At 40.0% G+C, this 26,817-nt stretch overlaps 1 protein-coding gene across 2 annotated transcripts in view; it reads right to left on the minus strand.

Annotated features, from left to right (window-relative positions):
- Positions 1–26,817, minus strand: part of cacna1i.S (calcium channel, voltage-dependent, T type, alpha 1I subunit S homeolog) — a 359,329-nt gene that overhangs the window by 322,384 nt on the left and 10,128 nt on the right. For both annotated transcript variants that reach the window (XM_041561633.1, XM_018259873.2), the window contains exon 2: positions 9,580–9,866. In XM_041561633.1, the coding sequence (XP_041417567.1) occupies positions 9,580–9,851 (272 nt within the window). In that variant the 5' untranslated portion in view covers positions 9,852–9,866. The remainder of the gene's footprint in view (positions 1–9,579; positions 9,867–26,817) is intronic.

Below are 26,817 nucleotides of genomic sequence, written 5' to 3' on the forward strand. Positions count from 1 at the left end.
TTAGTGAATTTAATATAGCTTTTGTGTACCCGGAAACTGTTTAGTGACCACTTCCGACAGTGGAAGACCGTTTGCGAATTTTATAGTTTGTGCAATAAATGTAATAAAACTTACTGAAAAAGTCGTTATGTTTGATCCAAAAGATTACGACACCTTCAAGCACTTCTTATGAGTGTGCAATTAAAATTTGCAACGTGCAATTAAAATTCGCAATGCAATAACAGTTTAAGGAACAATATTACATTCTGAGATGTGGATTTTTATTCTTATTGGTGCAAATTGTTTTGCTCTTTGCAACTTTTATTACATTCCCCTGCAAATGTATTATTTTCTACTTTTTAAGAGATTATCAGCATCGGAGGAGTCCAAAAGGAAATTTAAAATAAGAATAAGAAAAAACCCTTGGATAAAGGGAGGGCGTAAGAACGTGGGGGGGGGGAGTTGAAGAAGAGGTGAGGCTGTAGATGAGAATGGAAAGTTATGTTGGAAATACCTTCACATCTACAGCTATTGATGGAGACATGTGGATTCTGACCCCATAGCCCTGGCTACAATCTAACATCTCCGATTCAGCAATGGGCCAAACAACAGCTCCAACTGAATCTCTGATTGTTCCAGTAGTGATAGAGTGGTCCTAGAGGTAAAGAGCCCAATTAAACATTTCCTGCTATGGGCAGAAAGCAGAATGCTGGGAATAATTTCTAGATAACAGGCAGATTTTAAATGCACAGTTGTATAATTAGAGGAGTGCAGTGTGTGTACTGATAGGAATGAGTGCACCTTTGCACCAAAGCTACACGCACTCACTGGAGTATTAACAAGTGGTGCCTTCATGTGTGTAGCAGAATGTATATCAGCAACTAGTTTTTGTATGCATATATAAAAAAGTCTATGTGTGTGTGTAGGCTTTTTATTTTTGTAGCACAGAGGCGTATCAGAATGCAAGACCATATAACAGCGTATAATATCATGTCAATTACATTCATTCAGAGGCATATCTGCAATAAGGGTGCTATAATGATTACCCCTCGAGGGGTTAAAGGCAATGCTTGCAAAATATTTGCCCTGTCTGAATCCGTGGGTATTCGTTTCCATGGAAACTGTTGCTTGCAGAAGTCCATTTTTACGGTGAGTCAGCCTGCGCGGCCTCTCTCCAACACCCATCCCATCCAACTCTCACCAGGGAGCCTCGGGAAAGGCTGGATCCTCTTCTCTTCTGTCTACTGAGGTCTAATAAATCTAGCAGACCCAAGCAGGCCATATTACAGCATGAGAACAAATGGTTTTGTTATGCAGCCAAAGGCTCGAAGGGCTTGAAGCACTAACATTTTAACAGTTGGTAACTGTTACAGTGTAAAATACTGCATAATAAAACTTGAAGTCGTCAGCGCGCCAACCTCAGTATTTGGAACTGAGCGATTTAACATAGAGAAACATTTAGGGGAAGATTTATTCTTTTTTTGCAATGGTGATTCCCCTCTCCCCCCATTGTATTTAAAAAAAAATATACATGATTTATTTTTCAATAAAATGCACAGAAGAAAAAACATAATCATGGTGAAAAATTGTGTTCACAATCATATTAATGTGACACATACTTTAGATTACGGTAGTATTTGGGTCTGCTGTTTTGCTAGACACAGGCCTTTCGAGCACCCCCTACCCTCACCAGTCACCACAAGCGCAGTACAGTCTTTGCATATGATACTTGCCAAGGTAGAGGGCAGTTGGACTTTTTTTTAAATCATTTTATTTTATTCTGTATAGGCGCATGAGGGCTGTTGTCCAAAACTGCCATCCTAGGCACAGATACTTATATAGAAAAAATAGCCCTGGCATACAGCACTAATTTCTATCCAAATTGCAAGGTTATCGTGACACCTCTAAGCTACATACTACATGTGCTGTATGGCTGATTAGTTCAGTTGCAGAGAATTAATGAGATGCAGAAGGACGAATCTGAACTGATTAGAATTCAGCTTTCTAGCATGAATATTTTATGATAAGTTGGCCAAACCATCTCTTTAGGGCCATGCCACAGAAGTGATTTGTAGCTTACTATGTAATTGACAATATAAAATAAGGTGTCCCTTTCTATAGACATAATTGGAACTCTCTTGATTATCAAAATAGACATGCTTCAGTCCTAATAAACAATTAGTTCAGAAGACTGCATAAAAACCAGCACAGTCAGCAAAATTAATCGGAGATAATCAGATATCAGGTATGCAGTATATGGTTCCGTGAGTTTAAGATGGGGAGTTACTGGGGTGATCTCAATCTTATTATTCTATGTTCTACTATGGGTTGGGACAATAAGCCCAAGGCATATGGAACTGCCATTCAAATATCAGTATCAATAGCATAAATAATAAATAATACAGTTTGAGGTTATTTTAGTCTTTAGTAGATTCATGAATTATCTTAGCAAATGGAAACTAGAAGCCAATTTAGAACAGAGGTTTTCAGACTTTCTTTCACATTCTTATGACTCCCTAAACTTCATAAAAAGTTTCAGAAAGCTAAAATATTGTTATTACAGGCACCATGCTACAGTGTTTCTGGTACATCGGGAATATTAAAGTTGCATGCACTCCAAATCCACTCCCACTCTCCCCCAAGGAGAGGAAGACACCCTGCTCGAGAAACATTGGTCCAGAGCAGTGATCCCCAACCAGTGGCTCATAAACAACAATGTTGCTCACCAACCCCTTGGATGTTGCTCCCAGTGGCCTCAAAGCAGGTGCTTATTTGAATTCCAAGCTTGGAGCAAAGTTTTGGTTGCATAAAAACCAGGTGTACTGCCAAACAGAGCCTCCTTTAGGCTGTCAGTCCACATAAGGACTAACAAATAGCTAATTAAGGTCCTTATATGACACACAGGAATTTTTTTCATGCTTGTGCTGCTTCCCAAATCTGTTTAAATTTGAATGTTGCTCATAGATGAAAAAGATTGGGGACTCCCAGTCTAGAGCCTACTACTAATACTACATTTGCACTTCATCCTGCAACCCCCATGTGTCTCTCCCCTAACCTTGTTTCTCTGTGTGGATGTTCTCTTCAAAGGGTATCCCTTGTTTCCACCAGAGAGCCCAGACCATCCTTCTAAGCCACTATGCAGTCAGATAAAAGTCTTTCATGAAGAGAAATGCTGTTCAGTTTCCATCTACCATGTGTATCGTCTAAACTCCTCAACAAACTGCTGTCATTATGCCCCCCCCAAACAAAGCACATCCTATTTGCAAACAAATGCAGTTTACTACCTCTTAGCATTACTGAAGATGCAGGGTATTCATATATGCCCACATTGACTTCATCTGAATACTAAAGAATCCTTCTGGGCAAACCGAGAAGCTTCTAAGGTTCATATCAGCACTGCTGTGTGCCTTGCTCTCTGATAATATAGATCAAACAATGGACAAAGTGACAGCAGTTTGTTCAAAAGACTTCTTTATGCAAAGGTGTGCAACACCTTAATGGCCTGTACGTTAATATTCTGATTTACTCTTTAGCAATACATACAGCAGTTTGCAGCATAAGACACTTTTAACAAATACCAGCCGCTGACAAGCAGATCAACATATATGACTTCAAATGTGCAAATTGCAAAGCACGCAGTGATTCTTATAGCTCTTAACTTCCAGATCATGTACCTACACTTGGCTAAATAATTTAAATTAGATAAATAAAACATAAAATATTTATTGTATTTTAAGCTGCGACCACTGAGTCTTTTATAATTTCAGTGAAGAACACAGGCCAGAGCCCTCCAAAAAGGTAACACCTCATTTATCCCTTCTGCAAATGCTTGTAGAAGTAACAGATGGTTGCATACAGCTATGTTGGACACCCTTCCTATAAGAAAACTGTAAAACCCCTATTCTTTGGAAACTTCTACTTAACGTTGTCATCAGGGCAGTGGGCATTGCATCTAGTCCAAAGCCTGGGGTTCCTTCCTGGCTCTGTAGCTCCCACACTGCCTTAACACTAGAGGGGAAAGGCAATCGAATCAGAGTGAGTTTGTTATGAATTATAACCAACAGGGAACAGAACAAATTAGTATTAGTGATTAGAGATCAGCTATAAAACCTGGGCATCTACAGCTTATGATGCAAAATATGCATGCAAGTATGGCAAAGGGCTGTGTTTGCATAAAAGCAAGCTATATATATGATTAATACTGGTTATTCAAGAAAACCCATGTCAGAGCTGGTGATCCATGGGGCCCAGATTTTCTCAAATCTTAGGGGACAATTTGATTTGTGCATATAGCAGCCTAAATTAAACTGAAGTATCCTGTATGTATATAAATAAGCCTAGTTAAAACCGAGGTATCCTGGTACAAAAGGGAGTCTAGCTGAGATTGAATCATCTTGTGTGCATACAGGAGCCTAACTAAAACTGAAGCAATTTGTGGGCATAAGGAGACTAAGCCATTTTTGTGTATGATGGAGTCTAGCTAAGACTGAGCCATCCTGATTGTATAGAGGAGACCAGTCAACAATGAAGCAGACTGACGTAATCTGTGCATATATAGGAGACTAGCTATACTATAAGCCAAATACAGAATATATTAATGGTTCTATTGAAATGTTCAGGGGAGGATCCCAGAGCAGTATAGTTCCATATTATATTTATATGTCAGCTGTCATCAGCTTGACATCTGGGACAAAAAAGAGGTTGTCCTTAGGAAGCCTTGTGCATTCTCTCTGGCATTAACTGTGCTTGATGAAGTGGAAGAAGTTTCTGGGAATGATGATGCCTGCAACAGGGATTCAACAGCATACCCTCAGTTTACATTATGCATTATTAGCCCAATTAGCAAACAAATTGCATCCAGCACTATATCCAACGCAGACAGAAAACGGGGAATACTATTTCAAATTAGCTTAATTATACAATAATGACTAGCACCAAAAAGCAAGCCTAAGTTAAAAGCTCCTGCTTACTGCTCACCAATTGTGTTTGTTGGTTCGGGTGCGCACCGCCATGAACCCCATGCTTGGAATTGCTGGAATGGCTGGAATTAATAATAATGATTTACATATTTTATAAATATATATTTGGGCTCTAAGCATTGTTCTAAGGTCATTCTCAGTGTCCGTTTGTAGTTGTCTGCTGTCCCTTCAAAGTCCTGATTCTCATAATATTTTTTGAAAATGGAAGTTATCATTTTTAAATGATTCTTGATTTTGACAGGGACCAAATTCATGTAAATCAGACATGGGCAGGGACAGGAGAGATACAGTTGGGAAGGGCAAACTGAAAAGGAAACAAATATCCGGGGCTGAAATCAGCATTGTGCCTATATTTCTCAGGCTGTGTGACTTGTCAGACCATTTCCTGGATATTAACATCACCCCATACAAGAATAGAAGAGGAACAGAGCTAAATGTCATCATCCCCGCCCGCAGAGAGCAAATAGATAGAGAGCCGATGTCTGACAGGAGGTATAAATGCTGCTTAGCTTTGATGACATCCTTTTGATCACAGAAATCAGAGAGAAGGCGAAAACCTCCTTTTGAATCACAAAGAACAAAGGTCTTTTCATAAAAACAAACCACAGCTCCCTCTGTTCTAATGAAACTAACCTGCGCTGCATGAATCACTTATGTGCTTTGCCTTTGACATCACATCTGTAACCCCACAGAAAAGTGATGTCACAGATCCAATGCTAAAACCAGTATTCTGATATTATTGGTCAGAGTTCTATGATGCATACAAAATGTCTACCTGTGATCATCACTTACAAGCATGTTGGTAATGTCAGGAGGGTCTATTTCTCTTCCAGTAACATGAAGTAAAAGACACAAAATAATGAAGTACATTGTGGTACAATTCTAGGTTAACTCTAATACTACTTTTTTATGTAAAAAAAAAAAAGAAAGAAAGCAAGTCTTCTCCTATCCTTGGGTTTGCTGTCACCTTCCAAGTAACCCCTTAATTGAAGTGAGAGGTATGTTTCAGCCAGTAAGTAACCGTAACCGTACCAAATTGATGGCAGGAAGATACACACCCTACAAGAGTAAGATGATAAACTAGCTTCTAACAGCACTCTGGCAGAGGGCTCCAATGAGCTACCAACAGGAGATATTACTCACACTGTTAGAAAGCATATGGATTTTTAATCGTTTTTTGTGTATTAGGGTAGGGAAGTAATCCACATCATTACCAGTTGGAGTAGGCATTTGTGGGACAGCCACATATTCCCAGGCTTAGGACGGCACAGTTTTAGGGGCAGCTTGCCATTCGTCTGCATCTGCATTAGGGAGTGGGAGATTCAAACAGCTGCCACAATCTACTGCACACATAGTCCTGCTGGTAGGTTCAATGTCAGTAGGAATGAAAAAATTAATAGTGACAGGTTGGGGTTTGGGGTATGCAATAATAATGCATACCCTAAACCCTAACCCACAAAACCTAAACCTGCACCTCACCCTAACCAGCAAATGTGCCATTGTAGGATCCGCACCCATCCAGCGACGATTCAGAGGAAAGCGCCGCGTGAGACGGCTCCTGCAATGCCTCCCCCCTTCCCGGTTTACCCGTCGGGAGGGGAGGCAGGAACTCTAATGCAGAGAGCGCTATTGCGCTCTCTTGCATTAGTAAAGCCGAATTTCCAGTTTAAAAACCAGAAATTAAGCTCTTAAAGGTACCAGGAGCGGCTTTTTGCCACCCCTGGAAACCTCTCTGGCTCAACTCGCCTCGTTGGCAGCGCGCCCTGCACCCACCCTATACATGTGTCTTCGCATTATTTTTGTACACATCTCTGGTTCCAAGACAAAGCCTAGGTGCCAGTCCTGAGAATGGGAGAATATTCTCCTCCAAACCTTAGGATGGACCATTATCTCATTGTAGGTAAGGTGGCAGGCTATAGTGCAGAATGAAGCTCTGGCATATGGTTCAGGAATGCTTGCTCTATAAGAGATAGAGACAGCAATGTGTAGTGCATTGGGTACCATAAAAGTACTTTATTCTCCAACACATCCCTCCTAGAAATTAGAAAAATGAAGGCTCCACCTTAAGGTGAGAAAATGGCAAGGTTACAATGTTAATGGAATTAATTGTTTGCACAAAGTTGATCCAGGGACTGGTCTAATAGTTTGAGATGGCTTCACCTCCATTTTTCGCTCTGGATCAGTTAGCAGTTATACAAGTTTTATAAAAACAAATTATTGAGCCTGATGTAAGTGTTTTTATACTCAGCAACTATGTAACTACGTACGGTCTCTTTAATAAAGCCTGTCCTGCTGCATTAGATGTAGGAGGGCCTTGAAAAAATAACAATAATGTTTGCTTAGTAAATGCATGGTTTCCAGCATACATATTAAGACAACCTACATTACTGGATAAAGCAACTTGGACATTACTAAAACTTGTAATACTTGTAATAGCAATTGAGTATGATCTGCTCATACTATTTTTAACAATGGTTCAAGAAAAGCATTAACTATGTCAAGGGTAAGAATATTAGAGTGTAAGCTCTCATGAGCAGGAGACTCTTTATCACCTGTATCAGTCACTGTTGGTATGTAATCTGTATAGTTGTATAGATGAGTGCACTCTTCTTCTGTACAGTGCTGTGAAATATATTGTTGCAGTATAAATACTTAATAATAGTATCAATAAGAATGAGCTGGGTGAATGCTTCCCTTTGAATCCCATTAGAATAAAGTGATGAACAATTAGAATTACATGCAGAAAATTTAATTTCCCTTTTAATATTTTAGTGCCTTAACTTGATCCGTTACTTTCTTAAAGACAATAAGGTATCCATTGTAATCAGACGAAAGAAGGTCTTGTGCTAAATGTTTTAATATATATTCAGGGTCAGTGATGTGTGAGTGGAGGGCTTAACAGAAAGAGTGTGTCTTTTTTTCATTTGAAATGTATAGATATATTACTATGTAATGAGATGAATGTCTCTCACTGCTGCTATTACCACAATCACAATGTATTAGCATCAGTATAAAGACCATTCGTATCAGGAACGAAGAGCATCAGTTTCTCTTTTAACAAGCAGGACAAAGTATAAAGGCATAGCCACAAGGGGTAAGTATTTGTTTGGCAACAGTGTTCCTTCTCATTTGTATAGGGAGAAGGATCCATTTCTATGCATGCTCACTGTTCTGTCACTAAAGGGGAACTCCGGCTTCCAAACCAAAATTTGATAAAGAGGCCCACATGACACAGAAAACCCTAATATATCCATTACAGTTACCTGTTTCTTCAAAAAGTATGAATAAATGCCATTTTCTATGCTGAAATCCAGCTATTTAACAGTTCTTCTCTTTCTGCATCATTTGAAATCCTGGCAGGGAAGGAAGGACTTAACACTGATGTTACAAATTGTAACAACTTCTCCACAGCTTACAGACAGCATGCAGGAACTACATAACCCACAATGCATTGCACTGTGATTTCTTATTGAAATAATGTGTGCAGGGAATTGTGGGGTTTGGAGGATGCAGGCTGAGGACAGGTGGCTGTTGATACAAAGTAACAGTAGTCAGCCAGCTCAGCAAAGTAGTCAGAAAGCAGGACAGCAGAGGCTAGGCATAGGGAACTGTCAGAAACTATTAAAAAACAGGAAAAGTCTGCATATTTTTTAATTGATGTATATTGCAAAGTTGCTTGAAATTATGTTTATTTTCAAAAAGCTTAGTTATATTTTTATATTTTTAGTTATAATCTTGTTGATTCCATGGCCTCTGCATTATCCTGCTCTAGAGGTCAAGTTATTTGTGTACACCTACCATTTAACATATTCCAAATTTGCAGCCAACATTTGCATAATGTTCCTCTGATCCATGCCAAATCCCTGTGCACCAACAACACAACCGCATCACTGCGCCGAGAAGAATAAATGATCCAGCCATTGCCTGACACTTTCCATGCTAGCGATTTGCTTGCTCCCTGGATGATTACACAAATACATCAAGCATTTGTTTCCTATCTCCAAATGAACACATGGTCTAAAGGTTAAACCTGAAACTTAAAGGGTAAAATATTCATTTCTGGAGATGTAGGCATAGATAATGGACAGAGAAAAGCTTTTTAAACATACTTCGAGCTCTGTGGGTGCAGCCATATTGCTTTAGCATGTACACACAGCAACTGTAAATTATATTATACAGCATATGAAACAGCATGTATATTAAATGAATGGTTAGCCAAATATAAGAAAAACGATTTATTACTTTAGTACGATCAACACAAATCTAGATATGTTAAAGAAATGATCTGTGTTGCATTACAATTCACCACCGGTCATTGGAAAGGAACACCATGACTCTTTTCACTTGCATGTTGAATTATGGTGAATTATCTGTTCATCCATCGATAACTATGCAACTGTATTTCTCTCTTGCTAGAAATAGTCACCATGTTGGTTTTGTGGTTGCACTGAGTGTAAATGGTAAGAAACAGTGTAGATATTTCTAGATTAGCCCCTTAAAACCTCATGGTGAACAGATTTTGGCTACATGACAAACCATGACCTCTCCCTATCCCACAATAAATCCTATACAGAATGACTGCATTTTATCACCCCTCGGCGGGTGACTTTAAAGAGGATATGGGTTACAAACCACTTTGATGCACCAGTATCGTAGGGTGGTGGTCTGTTTGAGGCAGAAGAAAACCACAGGGGCCAAGTCAGGGTACGGCACATCCAAATCCACTTGAGAGCCCCCCTCTTCAGCAGCAGTAGCATCCTGGGAAAATGGAGAATGTTGGTCTGTAACTCCAAGATCAGCAGCATCCATTTGTTGTATCCTGGAGCCCGGGGATTTGGCTTCTGGTTGCCAAACAACAGCAGGCGAGGGAGGGTCTGACGCTGACTCTTCCATGCTGTGAGAGGACACCTTTAATTCAAACATATAAAGAGAAGAAACTTGTTTTATAAATATTTATAAATATGTAATAATGAGTCATGCAACAAAATGAACAGATGTCTGGGCTTCCATCATTCAGACCTACAGATTAAGTTAAAGTGGGATACCCAAGCAGCCTTTGAAAGACTTCCTACCAGGAACCCTAAAAAAGTAATGATGTTGTCCTCCACTTTAGGGTCAATACTCACTCCACTCTTCCATTCTCTCTCTCACCTCCTTGTTCCCCTTTTATTTTCTCTTTATCCTTATCTTATTTCTCTTTCTATATTATAATCTTTATCTAATCCTGTACACTTTTGCTTTTGTTTACCCCCCTTCCTTTGTCATCTATTTATTCTCTTTCCATACAATTGTCTTGCTCTACTCCCCTCTAGCTTTGCTTTATTTTGTCCATTTTCCATTTTTGTTCTATCTTTTCTAAAAAAAACACCCCCAATTCCTACATTGAATTGATTGTGTAGGTGGAACAGAGTTATCAACATAAAATCACCTGTCCCACGTGGCACAACCTCACTGCAATGTGCCCTAAACAGGACCTTATAGCATGGACATCAAAGATCCAACCAGGTAGAGAAATACAGATCTAAAAATATATGAAGATTATTTAGAAGAGGAATCACAGCAGATACATAATGGCATAAAGAATGGCATAAAGAAATTGTAAATTCAATGTATGATGGCTATCATGGTGAAACATATTAATATATTATGAATAATGGCTGTATAAGTGTCATTACCTTATAAAGTGCCACAATATTGGACACTACAGCACTTACTAAAGGTATGAAGTAAAGATGCCTTGGCTAAACAGTTTACAATCTAATTGGATATGTGTACACCAGGTGCAGCGGGGACGCGTGCCGCAGCATAAGCAAGGATGCCCACCACACCGCTCCGGTCTTCTTTACACGCCGGTGCTGGTCTGTTAGGGCGCAAGCGCCTCGGCGTATCTTAAAGGCGCTGGCGCGCTGGCGTGATGACCCCAGCGCACAATGGAAAATTTAAAGGTATAAATAGCCTATTTTGATTACTGGGCCTTGCCCGTTATAGGATTTGTTCCTGGTGCTTAGCTTTTGCTATTCTGATTCTGAAACCTGTTATTGACTACCTGTTGTGACCCCTGCCTGTTCTTGATAATTCTACTTTCTGTATCCTGACCCCTTGCCTGATATACGACGCAGATTATGCATTATCCCTCTGATTGACTTCCTGGTTTGACCCTTGCCTGCCTGACTATGTTTGTTCTCTGCCTGACCCGACCCGGCCTGATCTGATTACGATTTTGTCTCACGCCTTGTACTGTGACCTTCAGCCCAAAGACTCTTGCCTTACAGTTGTGTCCCTCTGCTTGTCTAGAACCCCTCGCCTTGCACCTCTCGTTTTAAGACCTGGCAGCATCTGAATAGCTTAGGGCTGAGGGCTGAGGTGGCTGCTACCAGCAGAAGCATGAACCAAGACCAGGGTGCTTGGCATCGGTTCTAGATTTAGGGTGCCAACCGTTACAATATGAGGCACAACAAAAAGCCGTAAGTTTGAATTAAAGAGAACATAAGTAATGTTTGTGCCAAAAGTGACAAAGCAATACTTAAAAATGATTTCACTCTGACGCAATTAGACCTAGATATGAAAAAAAAAACAGTTGCAAATTTACAAATTGCTTTCTGACCCCAAAATAAGATTGCTACCTGGATCAATACTTGCTGATGGTTTAAAAAGTGGCACAGTACATGATACATTAAATAATACAGTGAGCAGTGCACCACCTCATTCTGATATACATGAAGATAGTGACATATAAAGTTAATGCTTAAGCACTACACACCAGTGCAACACGCTGGAACATACAATAAACACAATACAATACAATTCTGCACTGTTGTTTAAAAAAGGTCAGTGGTTTCTAAGTTCATTTGATTAAATAGAGTTCAGACTCTATAACTGATGGGGTTTTCCTTCCCCGGCACGTAATCAGAAAACTAAATATAAGAGAGAGGTTTCATAAATATTTATACGTGCACAGAGCGCAGATGAGAACATAATAAATTGCTTCAAGTAACGTCTATTGTATAAAACCAAATAGATTATGTCATTTATGTGTCACATTTTCCAAACATTGTGGGTGATGGGCTTATCACACCTACTGTTTGCTGACTGTGTGTGTCACGGAGCCGCATTTGGTTAGAGAACAGATGACTAAGTCACTGCAGATCTCAATAGTCGGTGCAGAACATTAGATTCTATACAGTCCAGTTACATGGATATACAGTAACTGTTCTGTACCGCAGAATAGAATCTGAGGCCCTTGTCTGGAAAAAAATGTCTCATTCAAAGAGGATTATGTTTAAAAGTGGTTGTTCACCTTTGAGTTATGTTTTAGTATGATGTAGAGAGTGATATTCTAAGACAATTTGCAATTGGTTTTCATTTTTTATTATTTGTGGTTTTTAAGTGATTCATCTTTTTATGGGCATGGGGTCTGTTATCCAAATGCTTGGTTTCCCGGACAACAGAACTTTCCGTTATTTCTGTCATTTAAATCTTCATACTTTAAGTCTACTAGAAAATCTTTTAAACATGAAATAAACCCAATAGGCCGGTTTTGCTTCCAATAAGGATTAATTATATCTTAGTTTGGACCAAGTACAAGGTTTACAGAGAAAAAAGGAAAAGGAAAATTTGTATTAGGATAAAATGAAGTCTACAGGAGACAGTCTTTCTGTAATTTGGAGCTTTTTGGATAATGGGTTTCTGAATAACAATGTCCATACCTGTAATAAAAAGTAGCAATAACAATATATTTGTAGCCTTACAGAGAATTTGCTATTTACATGGGGTCAGTGCACCCCTTTTGAAAGCTGAAATATAGCAGAAACTATAAAAAAAAGTCCAATTGAAAAGTTGCTTAGAATTAGCATACAAAAAGTTAACTTGAAGGTGAATCACCCCTTTAAAGTACAAATGTCAGATTATATTGTCTAGCTATTAATTGATACTTTCATTATGAACATCAGGGAATAGTAACCTGCAGCCTCCTGCACTGTACACTAGTCCATGAGAGAGTCACCCAAGTGTCATACCAAGGTGATACATTAGCTGAAGTCTGCTTAGACAATTCTCCCTTGAGGTCTGCTCAGAGGTTTAGTAAAACCATCCAGCAGAACCATGCCTGGGTGTTTCTTGGGGTGAGCAGAGCCCCAAAACTGCACAAGTGATACAAACTCAAGTACTGATAAGACATATTAACCCTAAGGGTCACATTCACTAAAGGACGAAGTGGCTAACGTTAGCAACAATTCGGCAGCGTTGCCACCAGCAGGGACATTGCCAATTCACTAACAGGTGCCAATTTGCTAGCGAAAGAGACCGTCGCTAGCGTTCATTCGCACTCTATCACCAGGCGACTTTTCGTTCTGGCGAAAGTTCGTTACTCCGCAAATTCACTAAAGTCGGGATTTTACTGAATGTTACCTCTTTCGCCAGAGTTCACTTTGCCACCTCAGACCAGGCAAAGTACTAAAAAGAACCTAGATCTTCCTCAATCTTCTGTCACTTACATCACTGGTGACTTTTCCTTTTTTGAAGCGGGATTGCCTGCAAAAGTCCTAACAAACTTTTTTTGGGGAACATATGGAACATTCATTTTACAGTGGTCTCATGAGTAGGGCATTATATTAACTCTCTTGTCTTTATTGAGGTTCCCTGGACATTTGTAATAAAAAGTGGTAGCTTCGAGCATTTGCACCAACATTTCACATAAAGACCTCCATACAACTTTAAATTACCCACTGTATGCAAATTGACCTAAGCGCAAGCTCACTAGCGAATTTTCGCTAAGCACAAACGAATGCTAGCGCATCTTAGCTATCAATTGCTTGCACTGCCAAATAAACGCTTGTGAAAAGTCGCCAGCGTTCAGTGCCCAGGGCGCAACTTGGCATATTAGTGAATTAGCGTAGTGGTAGTGAATTTGCACCTGGCGAAGTGGTGCGATGTGTGCGAAGCGGTTGCTTGCAACAATTTGCCCTTTAGTGAATCTGCCCCTAAATGTCAGCTCATACTTTTGCACCTCACCCCAACATATAATACTGTCATTTAGTATATGCACCTCTAAATGCCAGATAGTAAGTCACTGAATGCAGCAGACGAAAGCAAAAGAAAATGAAATTTTTTAATTTGGCATTTGTAAATACAGTACAGACATAATTTGTAGGCATGAGAACTGCATAGTTATTGGAATATTATACTTTTATAAGGAAAAAAAGCTTTGGCAAGTGTTGGTCTGAAGAGTACTGAGCCATCAGAAAATGGAGCTTTATTCTATTAGTGGCACTAGGTTGATGAATGTGGCCTCATGTTAAAGTAAGTTACTGCTAAACTGCCCAATGGTGAGGCATTGCCCACTCATCTTCAACTGTGATATGATTTTTCATATAATTTCTTTCAAAATCAATGAACTTTTAGTAATTGTGATTCTACAAAGCACACATGGGGTGGGGGAAATCATTAAAGATATATTGTATATTAAATAAGGCAGCGCCTAACTTAGTAACAGCTACCAACATATGGCCAACTAACGAAAAAAGCTATCCAAAGCTACAGAAGTTCTTGAGCAATACCCAATGGGATTAGTTTGCAATGTGAGAAAAAGCCTGAGAGATAAACAGATGTGGCACATGGGTGCTACACATCATCCCTGCATGCAGTTACCCCTTGTGTGTCAATCACTGTCCCACTGGATTCCCAGTCCTGGGGTAAGCACTTTGGTTAGACAATTGTTTTAGGATTATGGATGGAGTCAGTCCTTAGGGGCAACACAAGGGCTGGAAAAGTAGTACTAACAACAACTTAATGTTTGCTTAGGGAAGGCACCCCACAAGCCAGAGAAATTGGATTAGAAAACACATCAATATGTAGATTTAACCCCTAATTATATAGTGTTTCAAGCATTTTACCGTATCGCTAAAAATATTTTATGCTTATTTGCCCTTTCAGAGGTGTTACTGTAGGCGCAAGAGCGTCATATTAAAGATAATTTGGGATGTCTAGTTGGACCCTCAGGTTTGCTGATAGTATAAGACCCAGGAATACCCCACTTAACTCCTGTAGGGGGATCACCTGCTTTTTCTTCTGTTCTACTGCTGAGCACTATAGCAACTAGAGCTCAACTATTTTTGTGGATATGCCAAACTGTGCCATCCAGATACTGACAGAATTCAGAGGAGCCCTGAGGCTGGCTCCCCGTGGGAGCTGAATCTCAGCGCATTAGGCTGGGATGAGTAAATCGTGCAAACAGAATTTACCAGATGCCTGCACCAACCTGTATAATGTTGCATTCTCACCACAGCTATTCCTGGGAGTTTATATAGGTCACGCTAGATCATAGAGACCCGGAAGCAAAATCAAGTGCAGCATAATTATCACTAAACTGAGAGCCATGCATCATAGAAAAGGAGCAGAACCTAACATGGGGCTTAGCAATGCACTAAAGAAATGGCAGAAGCACTATGTGCATTTTAATGGGTGCAACTGTGACATTACCTCACCTAATGCTGAATTATATATGAGCTATTCAGGGACTAATGTGTCAAAAGTACACATTTCCCAGCAGTTGTAAGTACTGCATGCAATGGTGTAACTATAGAGGAAGCAGTTGCGCAGGAGGGCTCGGGAAAAGGAGACCGGACTGCTGGGTCTGCTTCCTCTATAGCAGTGATCCTCAACCAGTGGCTCATGAGCAACATGGTTCTCTCCGACCCCCTGGAAGTTGCTCTCAGTGACCTCAAAGCAGGTTCTTATTTTTCAATTCCTGACTTGGAGGCAAGTTTTGGTTGCATAAAAACCTTTGTACTGCCAAACAGAAACTCCTGTATAGGGATGTAGCGAACTGTTCGCCGGCGAACTAGTTCGCGCGAACTTCGACTGTTCGCGTCCGCCGCAAGTTCGCGAACGTCGCGCGACGTTCGCCAATAGGCGTTCGCGTCAAAATCGGTCGCCCATTCGACCATTCGATCGCTAAAATCGAACGATTTTCGTTCGATTCGAACGAAAATCGTTCGATCGAACGATTAAAATCCTTCGATCGTTCGAATCGAACGATTTTCGGATGATCGAAGTTCGCGAACAGTTCGCGAACAGTTCGCAAATTATGCCGGTGTTCGCGAACGGCGTTCGCGAACACATCGGCGGCGGTTCGCTACATCCCTACTCCTGTAGGCTGCCAGTCCTCATAGCCCATATTTGGCACCCCAAGGAACTTTTTCCATGCTTGTGTTGCTCTACAACTTCTTTTTACTTTACTTATTTTAATGTGGCTCACGGGTAAAAAAGGTTGGGGACCCCTGGTCTATAACTAACAAACCCCCGCCTCCCCAGCCACTCTCTTACCTGTCGCAGAGAAGCAGAGCACAAGTCGGCATGGGGAGGAGAGTGGGCGGAGTCTAGGTGGGGGTGGGCAGAGTCTGAGTGGTGAGTGGATGGAGGCGGGGCAGGATGTGGGCGAAGGCGGGAAGGGGCGGGAGGATGAGGATTGGAGTGCGTTGGGCCCCTCTGAAGATTTTTTTTGCAGGGGGACCTGGCGCACTCTAGTTACGCCACTGACTGCATGACTCTATAATTGCTTTGGCTGTTGGCCGGAATGTACTCTACTCATGCATCAGATATTTCCCCATCTTGCTGAGAAATCTTAAAGGCCACTTAAAGGAAGCAGAATACTTTCTACAGATTCAAATCAACGAACAGTGAACTCAGAGTGCACCAACCATACCATGGTGTAATTACATTGTTTACTTGTCATCCTTTGTTTCTATTTCTTATCTTCCTCGCCCTAATTTCTTGTCCCCCAGTGATATCATAGGCTGATTGAAAATGAGCAGTGACAGCTTAGTGGATAGAATTTACAGCACATAAAATGAAGGCAAACCTGACAAGTCATTTTATTCAATTTTTTGAATAAATTACTGACAGCAAAACAAATAATAAAATCAATTCTACCTAATGCGAGTGAAGAAGTTGAGTGGTTGGCCAACACATTTCTCTGGCTTTAGATAGTGCAGACTTCCAGGTAATGCTTGCTTCTTCCTGTATTCCAGTATTATTAACAGGGACTCAGACTATACATGAAATGTGCAGTTTCATTTACTCATAAAAACAATTGGAAAAGAGAAGTAGGTTAAATTTATAAACAGCCAATGGAGAACTTTCTGATCTGCAAGAAGCCAGGCGAGCTGTATGTGGAGGGCCGCTTTTAAAAAGGTACAGGTAAGGGATCCATTAATAAAGAAAGGCTATATCCCATAGACTCCATTTTAATCAAATAATTCAATTTTTTTTTTAAAAATCCCTTTTTCTATAATATTAAGACAATACCATGTACTTTATTTTACCTAAGATACAATTGATCCTTATTGGATACAAAACAATCCTATTGGATTTATTTAAATTACATTTAAATTGTTTTTTTACTAGACTTAAGGTATGGAGATCCAAATTACTGAAAGACCCCTTATCCAGAAAACCCCAGGTTCCAAGCATTTTTGATAACAGGTAAAAAAGTAGCTGGTAAAGTTGACTGGGTAGAGATTTTGATTTTCCCAATGGTTCCCATTTTATGGCTAAAAATAAGTTTGGATTAACAAGTAATTGTCATAAATGTTAGGGTTGTCCTGTAATGTTTTAAATTAACCACTAACCAACCATTAAACACTTATTTATTAAATGAGCCAATACCCAGCTATTTAGCAACAGATATTCCAATATGGGACGTTTTATCTGCCGTAGCAGCTAAAAATTCCACTCAAATATTATGGCAGCTATTTATCTTCTTAGTTAGTTAAAGAAGAGGTGAAAATGTTACTCTCTTACCCAGCATTTTCATTGGTGATTCATTTTGGGTTTTGTGTTCTTTGTACTTGTTTCAGGTTGCTGTTCTCATGAGAGGCAAAGCCCCTTTGTCTGAATGGAAAAAGCTTTCCATTTCATGAATAAAAAACCTGGAAAACCTGAAACAACTCACAGTATACAGATTATTTCCCTTATTAATTCATCATTGCTTCTATTTTATACTGTAAGAGAAAAGTAACAGGTGCATAAAGACAGACAAATTTATCTCAATTTAAATACCATTATAGAACTCTGATTCAGGGGATTCATCTGCCTAACCCAAAGTTTTTCAGCCGGCATACTCATTATGGCTCCAAGTGTGCAATAATTGGCTTGAATACAATGGGCATAAGATCATGCTATAGAGTCGTTTCAGCCTAAAAAGTGGCGGTTCCAGGTTTTTCTTAAATGCCTGAAATTCACACTGTGGACCATTGTCATCTAATCAACTTTTGTTTCTCATTTGTCATACCAAGTTATGCACTGTTACAGCTGTGCATATATCATATAAATGTATTACATGCAATTCTGATTCAGATAAAAAGAGTCAGCTTCGGACTAGCCTGGCGAGGTACAGGGAGACAACCTGGTGAGCCCCAGCCCTTAAGCTCCCCATAGACGCGACGATTCTTCTTGCCGAGCGCCCGATTTTAGGGAAGTCCAACCAATCCTTGGAAATTATCGTGCGGTTAGTGGGATTCGAACGATCGTACATCTTACGATTTTTCGGCAGACATCTGTCAGGAAATTGATCGGCCAGGTAAAAAAATCTTTTTCGGTCCCAGTGCAATCTATCTATGTTTGCAGGGCCAAGCAGGCAGCTCCCCTTTGTTTTCCTGGCAAATTGGTCTTTTTAGTTGATGGTAAATTCGTACGATCGTTCTGAGAATATCGTGGTCTCACGATCAGAATCTGATCTTTTAAAAATCTCAACGTCTATGGCCAGCTTTAGTGTCCCGCCTTCCCAGACCTGCTGCCTGGCCTACAGGTAGATCTGATTTATAGGCCACAGACAAGAAAGCTAGTGATGCGACTTGGAGGTATGCATTGGGGGGGGGGAGAAGGGGTGCTGTGGCTTGCAGAAGGGTGTTGGAGGGGGATTCGGGCTGGTCAGGAGCCTCCATGGATGGGGTGGAGGGAGGACCCTTGAGGTGGCAGCCCCAGTGGGCCGATGCACCCCACTCCAAGTGGCTCTCGACAGCAGTACACAGCATGCTAAAGAGCACATATGCAAAAGACCCAAATCTATCAGACTTATTTATTTGGTCTGAGTAAAGTTTTAAAGCATGCCCAGATGTTCTGCTTCTGGTCTTACACAGAAAGGGCCCCGTTTGCATGTGCTGCATTATCCTTGTAAGAATACCATAGAGTACAATAGGGCTGTCCCTTGTGGGTAGCCAAGCTCAGAAGGGCCAAATGGTTCACAAAATATACAAAAGTAAAATGAATTGTATTTCCTAAGCTAATCAGGGATGGCTTCAGCACATTGACCTGTACAGGAGAGCCATCACATCAGGACCACCATTATTCACTGTAGCTTTGGGTCATATCTGTAAAAATAAGTCAATTCAACTGGACTTGCTGTCTTTTTTCTTGAAGACGTTTCACCAGTCATCCATCTGGCTTTCTCATTTCAGAATGACTTGTAATAAGATTTTTCTGGAATAAAAGTCATATATGTAAAAACTGAAAAACCAAGTTTGAATAGCGTCAGGGTGGAGGGTGAGACATCTATTGTCTGCGCATATAATGCTATTTTGGCCCCTCTCCCCGGTAGGTTTAATTAATAACACCTCAATCATGCTAATAAAATCAACAAATAATTTCATGAGATCCTTGCTGATTGTGATAAACAGATTATGCTGATTGGAGCAACATTCCAGGGCATTTATTCCGGAAAGATCTTTTCTCAAGTCATTCTGAATTGAGAAAAAGCCAGTCAGATGACTGGTGAAACGTATTCAAGTAAAAAAACACAGCACGTCCAGTTGATTTGATTTATTTCTACAGAAATACCATGACCTGAATGAATGAGAATCTTCACAAACACATAGGTATGGGTCAAACATATCAAGAGTTCAGTCACACACCAGCCTGTATGGGAAGGGAGCAAACGCCATTCTGTAAAAAGAACCAGTTGCAATGTATGGAAAGGTTCAAAACTATATTTACAGCCCAAACCTAGCACTACCCACACTGAACCCACTCGGAACGTTTTGTTAGCATCATTCTATGGGGCTGCATTTCATCAGCAAGGAATGGGCAACTTTATAACATAGAAGGATGAACTGAGGTTGCTAAAGGAATAACTGGAAGAGCAATAGTTCAGTAATGGGGCTCTATGCAGATCTGTTGGTACAAGACAGCATCAAAAACTCAATAGGGGTCTTTTACGAAAAATTACACAAATATTGCATTTGATGACGCTATTCCTAAAAGGTGCTTGCAGCTCCTTACACTTCTGTATAGCTGTGCCAGGTGCCATTGTGTTTGTACTGCCTCTTCTGAATCGTATGCAAGTATGTCTACTGACGCTGTAGAATGCAGAGGTAATTCCAGGGCATCAATAGGCACTGCAGACTGGCATCAATATGTTCACGCACAAACATCTTTTAAACACAGTGGGCCGGAAGCAATGCAATCCCAGCTTTAAAAATGTTATTCTTATATGATATAATGAGCAATTGAATGTGTTTTGATGCATCAGGTACTATTGTGCAGATGCGTAATTGCTGGGGCCCACCGGAGGCATGATAAGTGATGACAGGACAGCAGGGCAGAAGGAATTATTTGGAGGTATGTACCAGGAACTTGTATAGGGAGCCCGGGTGCAAAATCTGGACCCAGGCCTGCCCGTTGCTAGTTATGCCACTGCAACTCCCAACATGGCTGCAATTATGGCAAAAACACTGGACTACAGGTAAAAATATGGCAAGTTGAACCAAATTAGCTTGTATCAAACTTGCAGTCGTAAATAAGCCCAATATAGGTGTAAGTATGAACAAAATAAGCCATGAAGACAACTGTCTTCCAGAATAGTTAATGGGAAAAGAGGTGAATAATGAACTAATAATGAACTAGCAAGCATTCCCCACAATTCATCCATGAATCTTTTGGTCTAATTAGCTCCAGTACATTATCCCACGTGTGCATCCAGTCTGTTTTGCCATTGATTTTACTTGGAGATAATGGCAGGCATAAGGTTGCAACAACTTGTCTCTGCATAAATCGCTGAGACAAAACCCTTCATGTGGCATAAAGTTATCCAGTTGTTAGAAAATGTATCCATTGATTCATCTCTGTGCTGAATTGGTCACCATTATGTATGCTGCACTAATTTAATATACAGAAGCAAGAGGTGCCTTTGGCAACTGGTTCTAAGAATTAATCCTTGTCATCTCGGAACATAAGGTGCTATAATGGGTTGTATTAGCATTTCCCATTAAACTGTAATCCATATTCAGCTTGTACTCTAATAGGAATCAATAGAGTGGCAGAGTTGCCTGCCCTTGAACCTACAAACACTATTCTAGTCAATTATTTTAAGACTTTGCTTCTAGAGTTAAAGTGTAACATTGAGCACTTTCTTTGTGTCTCGTCTACATCACCTCTGCATTAGGAGGCAGAAAGATAATGATATTTTTTTTAACTCTTGATTCAAGGTTTCTAAAAAGGAAAGGTCGCTATTCATTATCAGATTTATTAGCATCTGCAAACAACATATTTCTTGCTATTAAACACATAATTAAAACAAATATGTCCTACTGTGTATGGTTTTTCATACAGCAATATGTCCAACTGTGCAAGACCATGAATGAACTGCTGCAAAGGAGCTCATTTCAATATATGGCGTTAGTACAGGTATGGGACCTGTTATCCAGAATACTTGGGACCTGGGGTTTTCTATATAACTGATCTCTCCATAATTTGGATCTTCATGCCTTAAAGGACACCTGTTGGGTGAAAATGTTATCCCCAACCAAAGGATAACAGTAGTTTTTTTTTTTTTTTTTTAAAATGCCCCGCCAGCCCTATGCTACCCGCACCAGGAGGGAGTTCCTGGTGCGAGCAGCCATGTCCGGTCACTCGCATGCGCATAATGAAAATGTGCCGCAAATTGCTCGTTATGTGCATTTGTGTGACATCACATACGAGTTATGCTCATGCTAGTGACACAACATGACTGCTCGCACCTGGAGCTCCCTGACGGTGCGGGTAGCGTAGCGCTGGCGGGGGGCTTTTAAAAAAAAAACTACTGTTATCTCCAACCAGAATGTTGGCTCTATTAGCCCACACCTTTGGTTGGGGATAACATTTTTACCCAACAGGTGCCCTTTAAGTCTACTAAAAATCATGTATACATTAAGGGGCAAATTCACCAAGGGTCGAATATCGAGGGTTAATTAACCCTCGATATTCGACTGGGAATTAAAATCCTTCGACTTCGAATATCGAAGTCGAAGGATTTTAGCGCAAAAACTGCGATCGAACGTTCGAAGGAATAATCGTTCGATCGAATGATTAAATCCTTCGAATCGAACGATTCGAAGGATTTCAATCCAACGATCAAAGGATTATCCTTCGACCAAAAAAATTTAGGCAAGCCTATAGGGACCTTCCCCATAGGCTAACATTGGGTTCGGTAGGTTTTAGATGGCGAAATAGGGGGTCGAAGTTTTTTCTTAAAGAGACAGTACTTCGACTATCGAATGGTCAAATAGTCGAACGATTTTTAGTTCGAATCCTTCGATTCGAAGTCGTAGTCGAAGGTCGAAGTAGCCCATTCGATGGTCGAAGTAGCCCAAAAAACACTTTGAAATTCGAAGTTTTTTTACTTCGAATCCTTCACTCGAGCTTGGTGAATTGGCCCCTAAATAAAACCAATAGGCTGGTTTTGCTTCCAATAAGGATTAATTATATCTTAGTTTGAATCAAGTATTTATTATTACAGAGGAAAAGGAAATTATCTTCAAAAATGTGGATAAAATGGGAGACAGCCTTTTCGTAATTAGGAGCACTCTGGATAACAGGCTTCGGGATAATGGGTCCATACTTTGGGAAAAAAGCACAAAATAGTAACAGTCTATAACCCATAATACCATTATCAAGAAAGATACATATTCAGCAATACCACCTTTCATGAAGTTCCATAAAACTTTTTTCTTTAGTTTTGTGGTAGGAATGCACCCCTTGGAATGCACCTGAGGAAGGAGGTAATCCCCAAAAGTTTGTGCTGTTTTTGCTGCAATAAATGGATTAAAAGGCAATTGCTGGTGAATATGTTTGCTTCTTCCAAACAAAATCGTTGAATAGGATTTGTCCTGGGATCATCCAAGGAAGTGAATGCACTCTAATAAATCAAGTAAGTGGTGTGCAGAAGTGATTTTGTGTTTGGACCCCTTGGGAGTTATAGAACCCTTTAACTAATGCACCCAGTATTATGTATAGCAGGGATCCCATATGATGTATTTCAATGTACAGGTATGGGAACTGTTAACCAGAATAATTTGGATCACCATACCTTAATTTTACCTTTAAGAATAATTTAAAACATTAAATAAATCCAGTAGGATGGTTTTGCCACAGTTAAAGATGAATTACTGTATATCTTAATTGGGATCACATACATTGAACTGTTTTATTATTACAGAGTAATAGCTAATATTTTTAAAACATGTGAATTATTAAGATTAAAATGTAATTCTGAGCTTTCTGGACAACGAGTTTCCGGATAACAGATCTCATACCTGTATATTCATTTTTGTCATTGCCTTTTAATGTAGCGCATCATATATGCTACAATTACATTAATGAAAACTATTTAAATAGGTTTAGTTTGCTGGTACATTTTATAAGTATGGCACCTTGAATGAATTCAGTAACATCAGCCCACTGGCATAAAGTATTTGTTCTATGTACATAGCTTTATTCAGAGGCTTCTGTAAGCACTGCATCAAATATTAGAGTAGCATTATATTTTACAAATGAATAGACACAGTCTGGCATAGCCATCTCCTAAAGGATGAATAACTAAACAGCTGCCAAATGGCCTACCACATGCTGTGTCTCGGGACAGGCAACATGAACTGTCAACCGTTTTGCACTGGTCAGGTCGAACAAATATCTCACATATATTCTCTACATAACAGGTCCTCCGGCCTGCGCCATTATTTCATTTTAGAAGAGAGTTAAAGACAGAGATATCCTGCATGTAAGCCGGGGGGCAGATAAGGCTCTCTCATCCAGAGGGAAAGGTTGATGCTCCTTTTACTACCTTTAAATTATGAATTTGCATAGAAGGAAAATAAAAACTGGAGAGAATTATTTCCATTAAAAAATCATGAATTTCTAAAACTTACATGACGTCCCCTGTGCCTCCCCTTCTTCTCTTCAAAGATGATTCCCCCCCCCCTGCATTCATTTGCCCTATTTCTGGGAATATAAATACTTCCATTTTCCTGCCTTCTAAATCCTGCTGATTCCTGCTCATGATTCCCACTGCTCCTGCTGCCAATGAAAGGTCTACAAGGTACAGTTTAAGTTATAACCAGCCTACAGGCACAGATTTATTTCTATATGCAATTGATAATATTACAACCAAGGTGTGAAAATGCAGTTACCCACAAAATACTCAACATATGCGCTCACTCCCAAATATACTTGCATTTAAAGGAGAACTAAACCCCCTTAGCTGCAACAGTCGCCCTTAACTACCCTCCTTCGGCCCCTCTCATCTCTCGTCACCGTACACTCTATTATGTAAAAAAGTGCCCCGTTTGAAAACCTAAGTTAAAAATGCAGAGCAGCGCAGCTGGACGCCACCTTCTGTACATTACAATACTCTTAGTCTCTCACCGCCAACACACACCCTGCAGGTGCATACACAATTGGAGCTAGTGAGGAAACCGATTCAACTGCGCATGCGCCTGCAGGCTCCTTGTCACTAAAGAGACCTGACAAGTATCCAAATGGACAGAACATGGTGCTTGGGAACTCTAATGCTCTCGGTTTTTAGCTCAGGTTTTCAAACAGGGGCATTTTTTTACATAATAGACTCTGCAGGAAGGGAGAGATGGGGGGGGGCAATGGAGGGAAGTGGAAGGGGGCTTTTGTACCTGGGGGGGGGGTTAGTTCTTTTTTAATTGAATTTTCTGAAGAATTGTCTTTTCTCTCTTGTCACCCATTGGTAAGAATGAGCCTTAAACCTTGTGCCAATCAGCATTTCACTGGCTTGAGGGAGCAATATGACCATAGTGTAACCTTCAACCCAGAAGCTTTATATTTTATGTTGCTGGCAATGGTTCAATCAAAAGCAATGGTTCAATCAAAACACAGACCCTATATTGTGTTGTGTATTTGCATTAGCTGTGTTAAGTTTTATAAAGTTAATCACCTTTGAAGGATGTTAGAATGTTGCAGCCTTGGGAATAGTGGGAGGAGACTGGGAAGCTCGTCTCTCTGTGTGTGTGAAGTATAGATAGTGAACTGATAACAGCCTGTCTGCATTAATGAGATATAACATATTGTTGGCAGGAAAACATTCAAGCTGGGTATACCCTGGGAGCCACTGTTCGCCAGCCTGTCCATTTTTTAACCAAACTGTTAAGTATTAGTTTGTAGACGTCCCAATGACTCGAATTATGATGAGCGGCTGCTCAGTATGAACTGGACATACTGGTAAACCCATTTTTCAGATGACTGGATTAGCATGTGTATAGAATCACCATCCAAATGCCAAATCAGGTGACTGCTAAATGATCAGGTATCGGTATCTATCGGGCTACCATTTGGTCAAAAGGTTGAAAGGGTAGGCTAGTCAGGATTCACCTTGATTAAAAGAAATAGGGCTTATTTAATTGTAATTGTAAATAAGTTGACTTGGTATTCTGCATCTCTTCAGCCTGGTATTTAGACTTTTGGGGGCTGGGGCCACGGGCCACTGACCACTGAAACCATAGGCTAGGGCTAAAATAGACATCTGATTATTTTCATTACTTATCTTTCTATTCAGGGCCTCTTTTTTTTCTGAAGGGTTTATATAATTAAAGTATTATTTTTTCTAGTCAACTTCAACTGCCAATCTGGAGGTATGTAATAGCCTCCTGTTTAACATCTTAATTGTTTAGGTCTAGGTAGTGGTTTAGGTTACAAAACTTGTAACCCATGCTTGTCTTTTGTGTCTTACATATAATGCTTAGAACTACATCATATACACACAAAACAAATTTGATATCATATCAGGAACAAGGATACTGATATCATATCAGGAACAAAAACAATACTCAAGTTTGTGGAGTCTGAAGTTACAATAGGTGGCTTCCATGCACTTACAGATTGTCCAGTGCCATCATGGAGCTTGTCTATGTTATGACAAGCAGTTAATCAGCAGGAATAGAAATATAAATGTAGGCACAGAGGAGCACATATCCAAACTCATCTCTCATTCATTTATGGTAAGCCAAACATATCTGTCAAACTTTCAGATTGCACGGCCTCCCTTAGGGACATGGAAGTCACAGGTGACTGCACCCATGTAAATCCATAATATAGATATATTTGTAGATTTTTTTTTTAACATGACTGTTTTGTTCCTGGGATTTTCATGGACTTCATTAACATGACAAATATCTACACAAGCATGAAACAAACATACAGATACTAGCAATGTAGAAAACTCAGTGATCCATTACTGGAAATAATTTGCTCAGTGGTCACTGTTCTGGAGGCAGATGGAGATTGACATTGAACATTTAATGTTTGTTGCAAAAGAATCAAACATAAATTGAGTCAACGATAAAAAAATCTTGAAGCAAAATTTAGCATCCTGAGATCAGGAATTGGACAAACTAGCAATCTGGGCAGCTGAGTGGCAGATGAGATTCAATGATGATAGATGTAAAGTCTTGGACCTGAAACGTAAACATTTACAAGCCATTTATATCCTATATTAGGCAAATGCTGGATGAAGAAGGACCTAGACTAGAGGTACTTTTGGCATCCATTTAGAAGAAAAGAGGTTGTTCTGGCTGATACATTAGATAGC

The sequence above is a fragment of the Xenopus laevis genome, chromosome 4S (genome assembly GCF_017654675.1).
Source record: "Xenopus laevis strain J_2021 chromosome 4S, Xenopus_laevis_v10.1, whole genome shotgun sequence".
In the NCBI taxonomy this organism is placed as follows: domain Eukaryota; kingdom Metazoa; phylum Chordata; class Amphibia; order Anura; family Pipidae; genus Xenopus; species Xenopus laevis.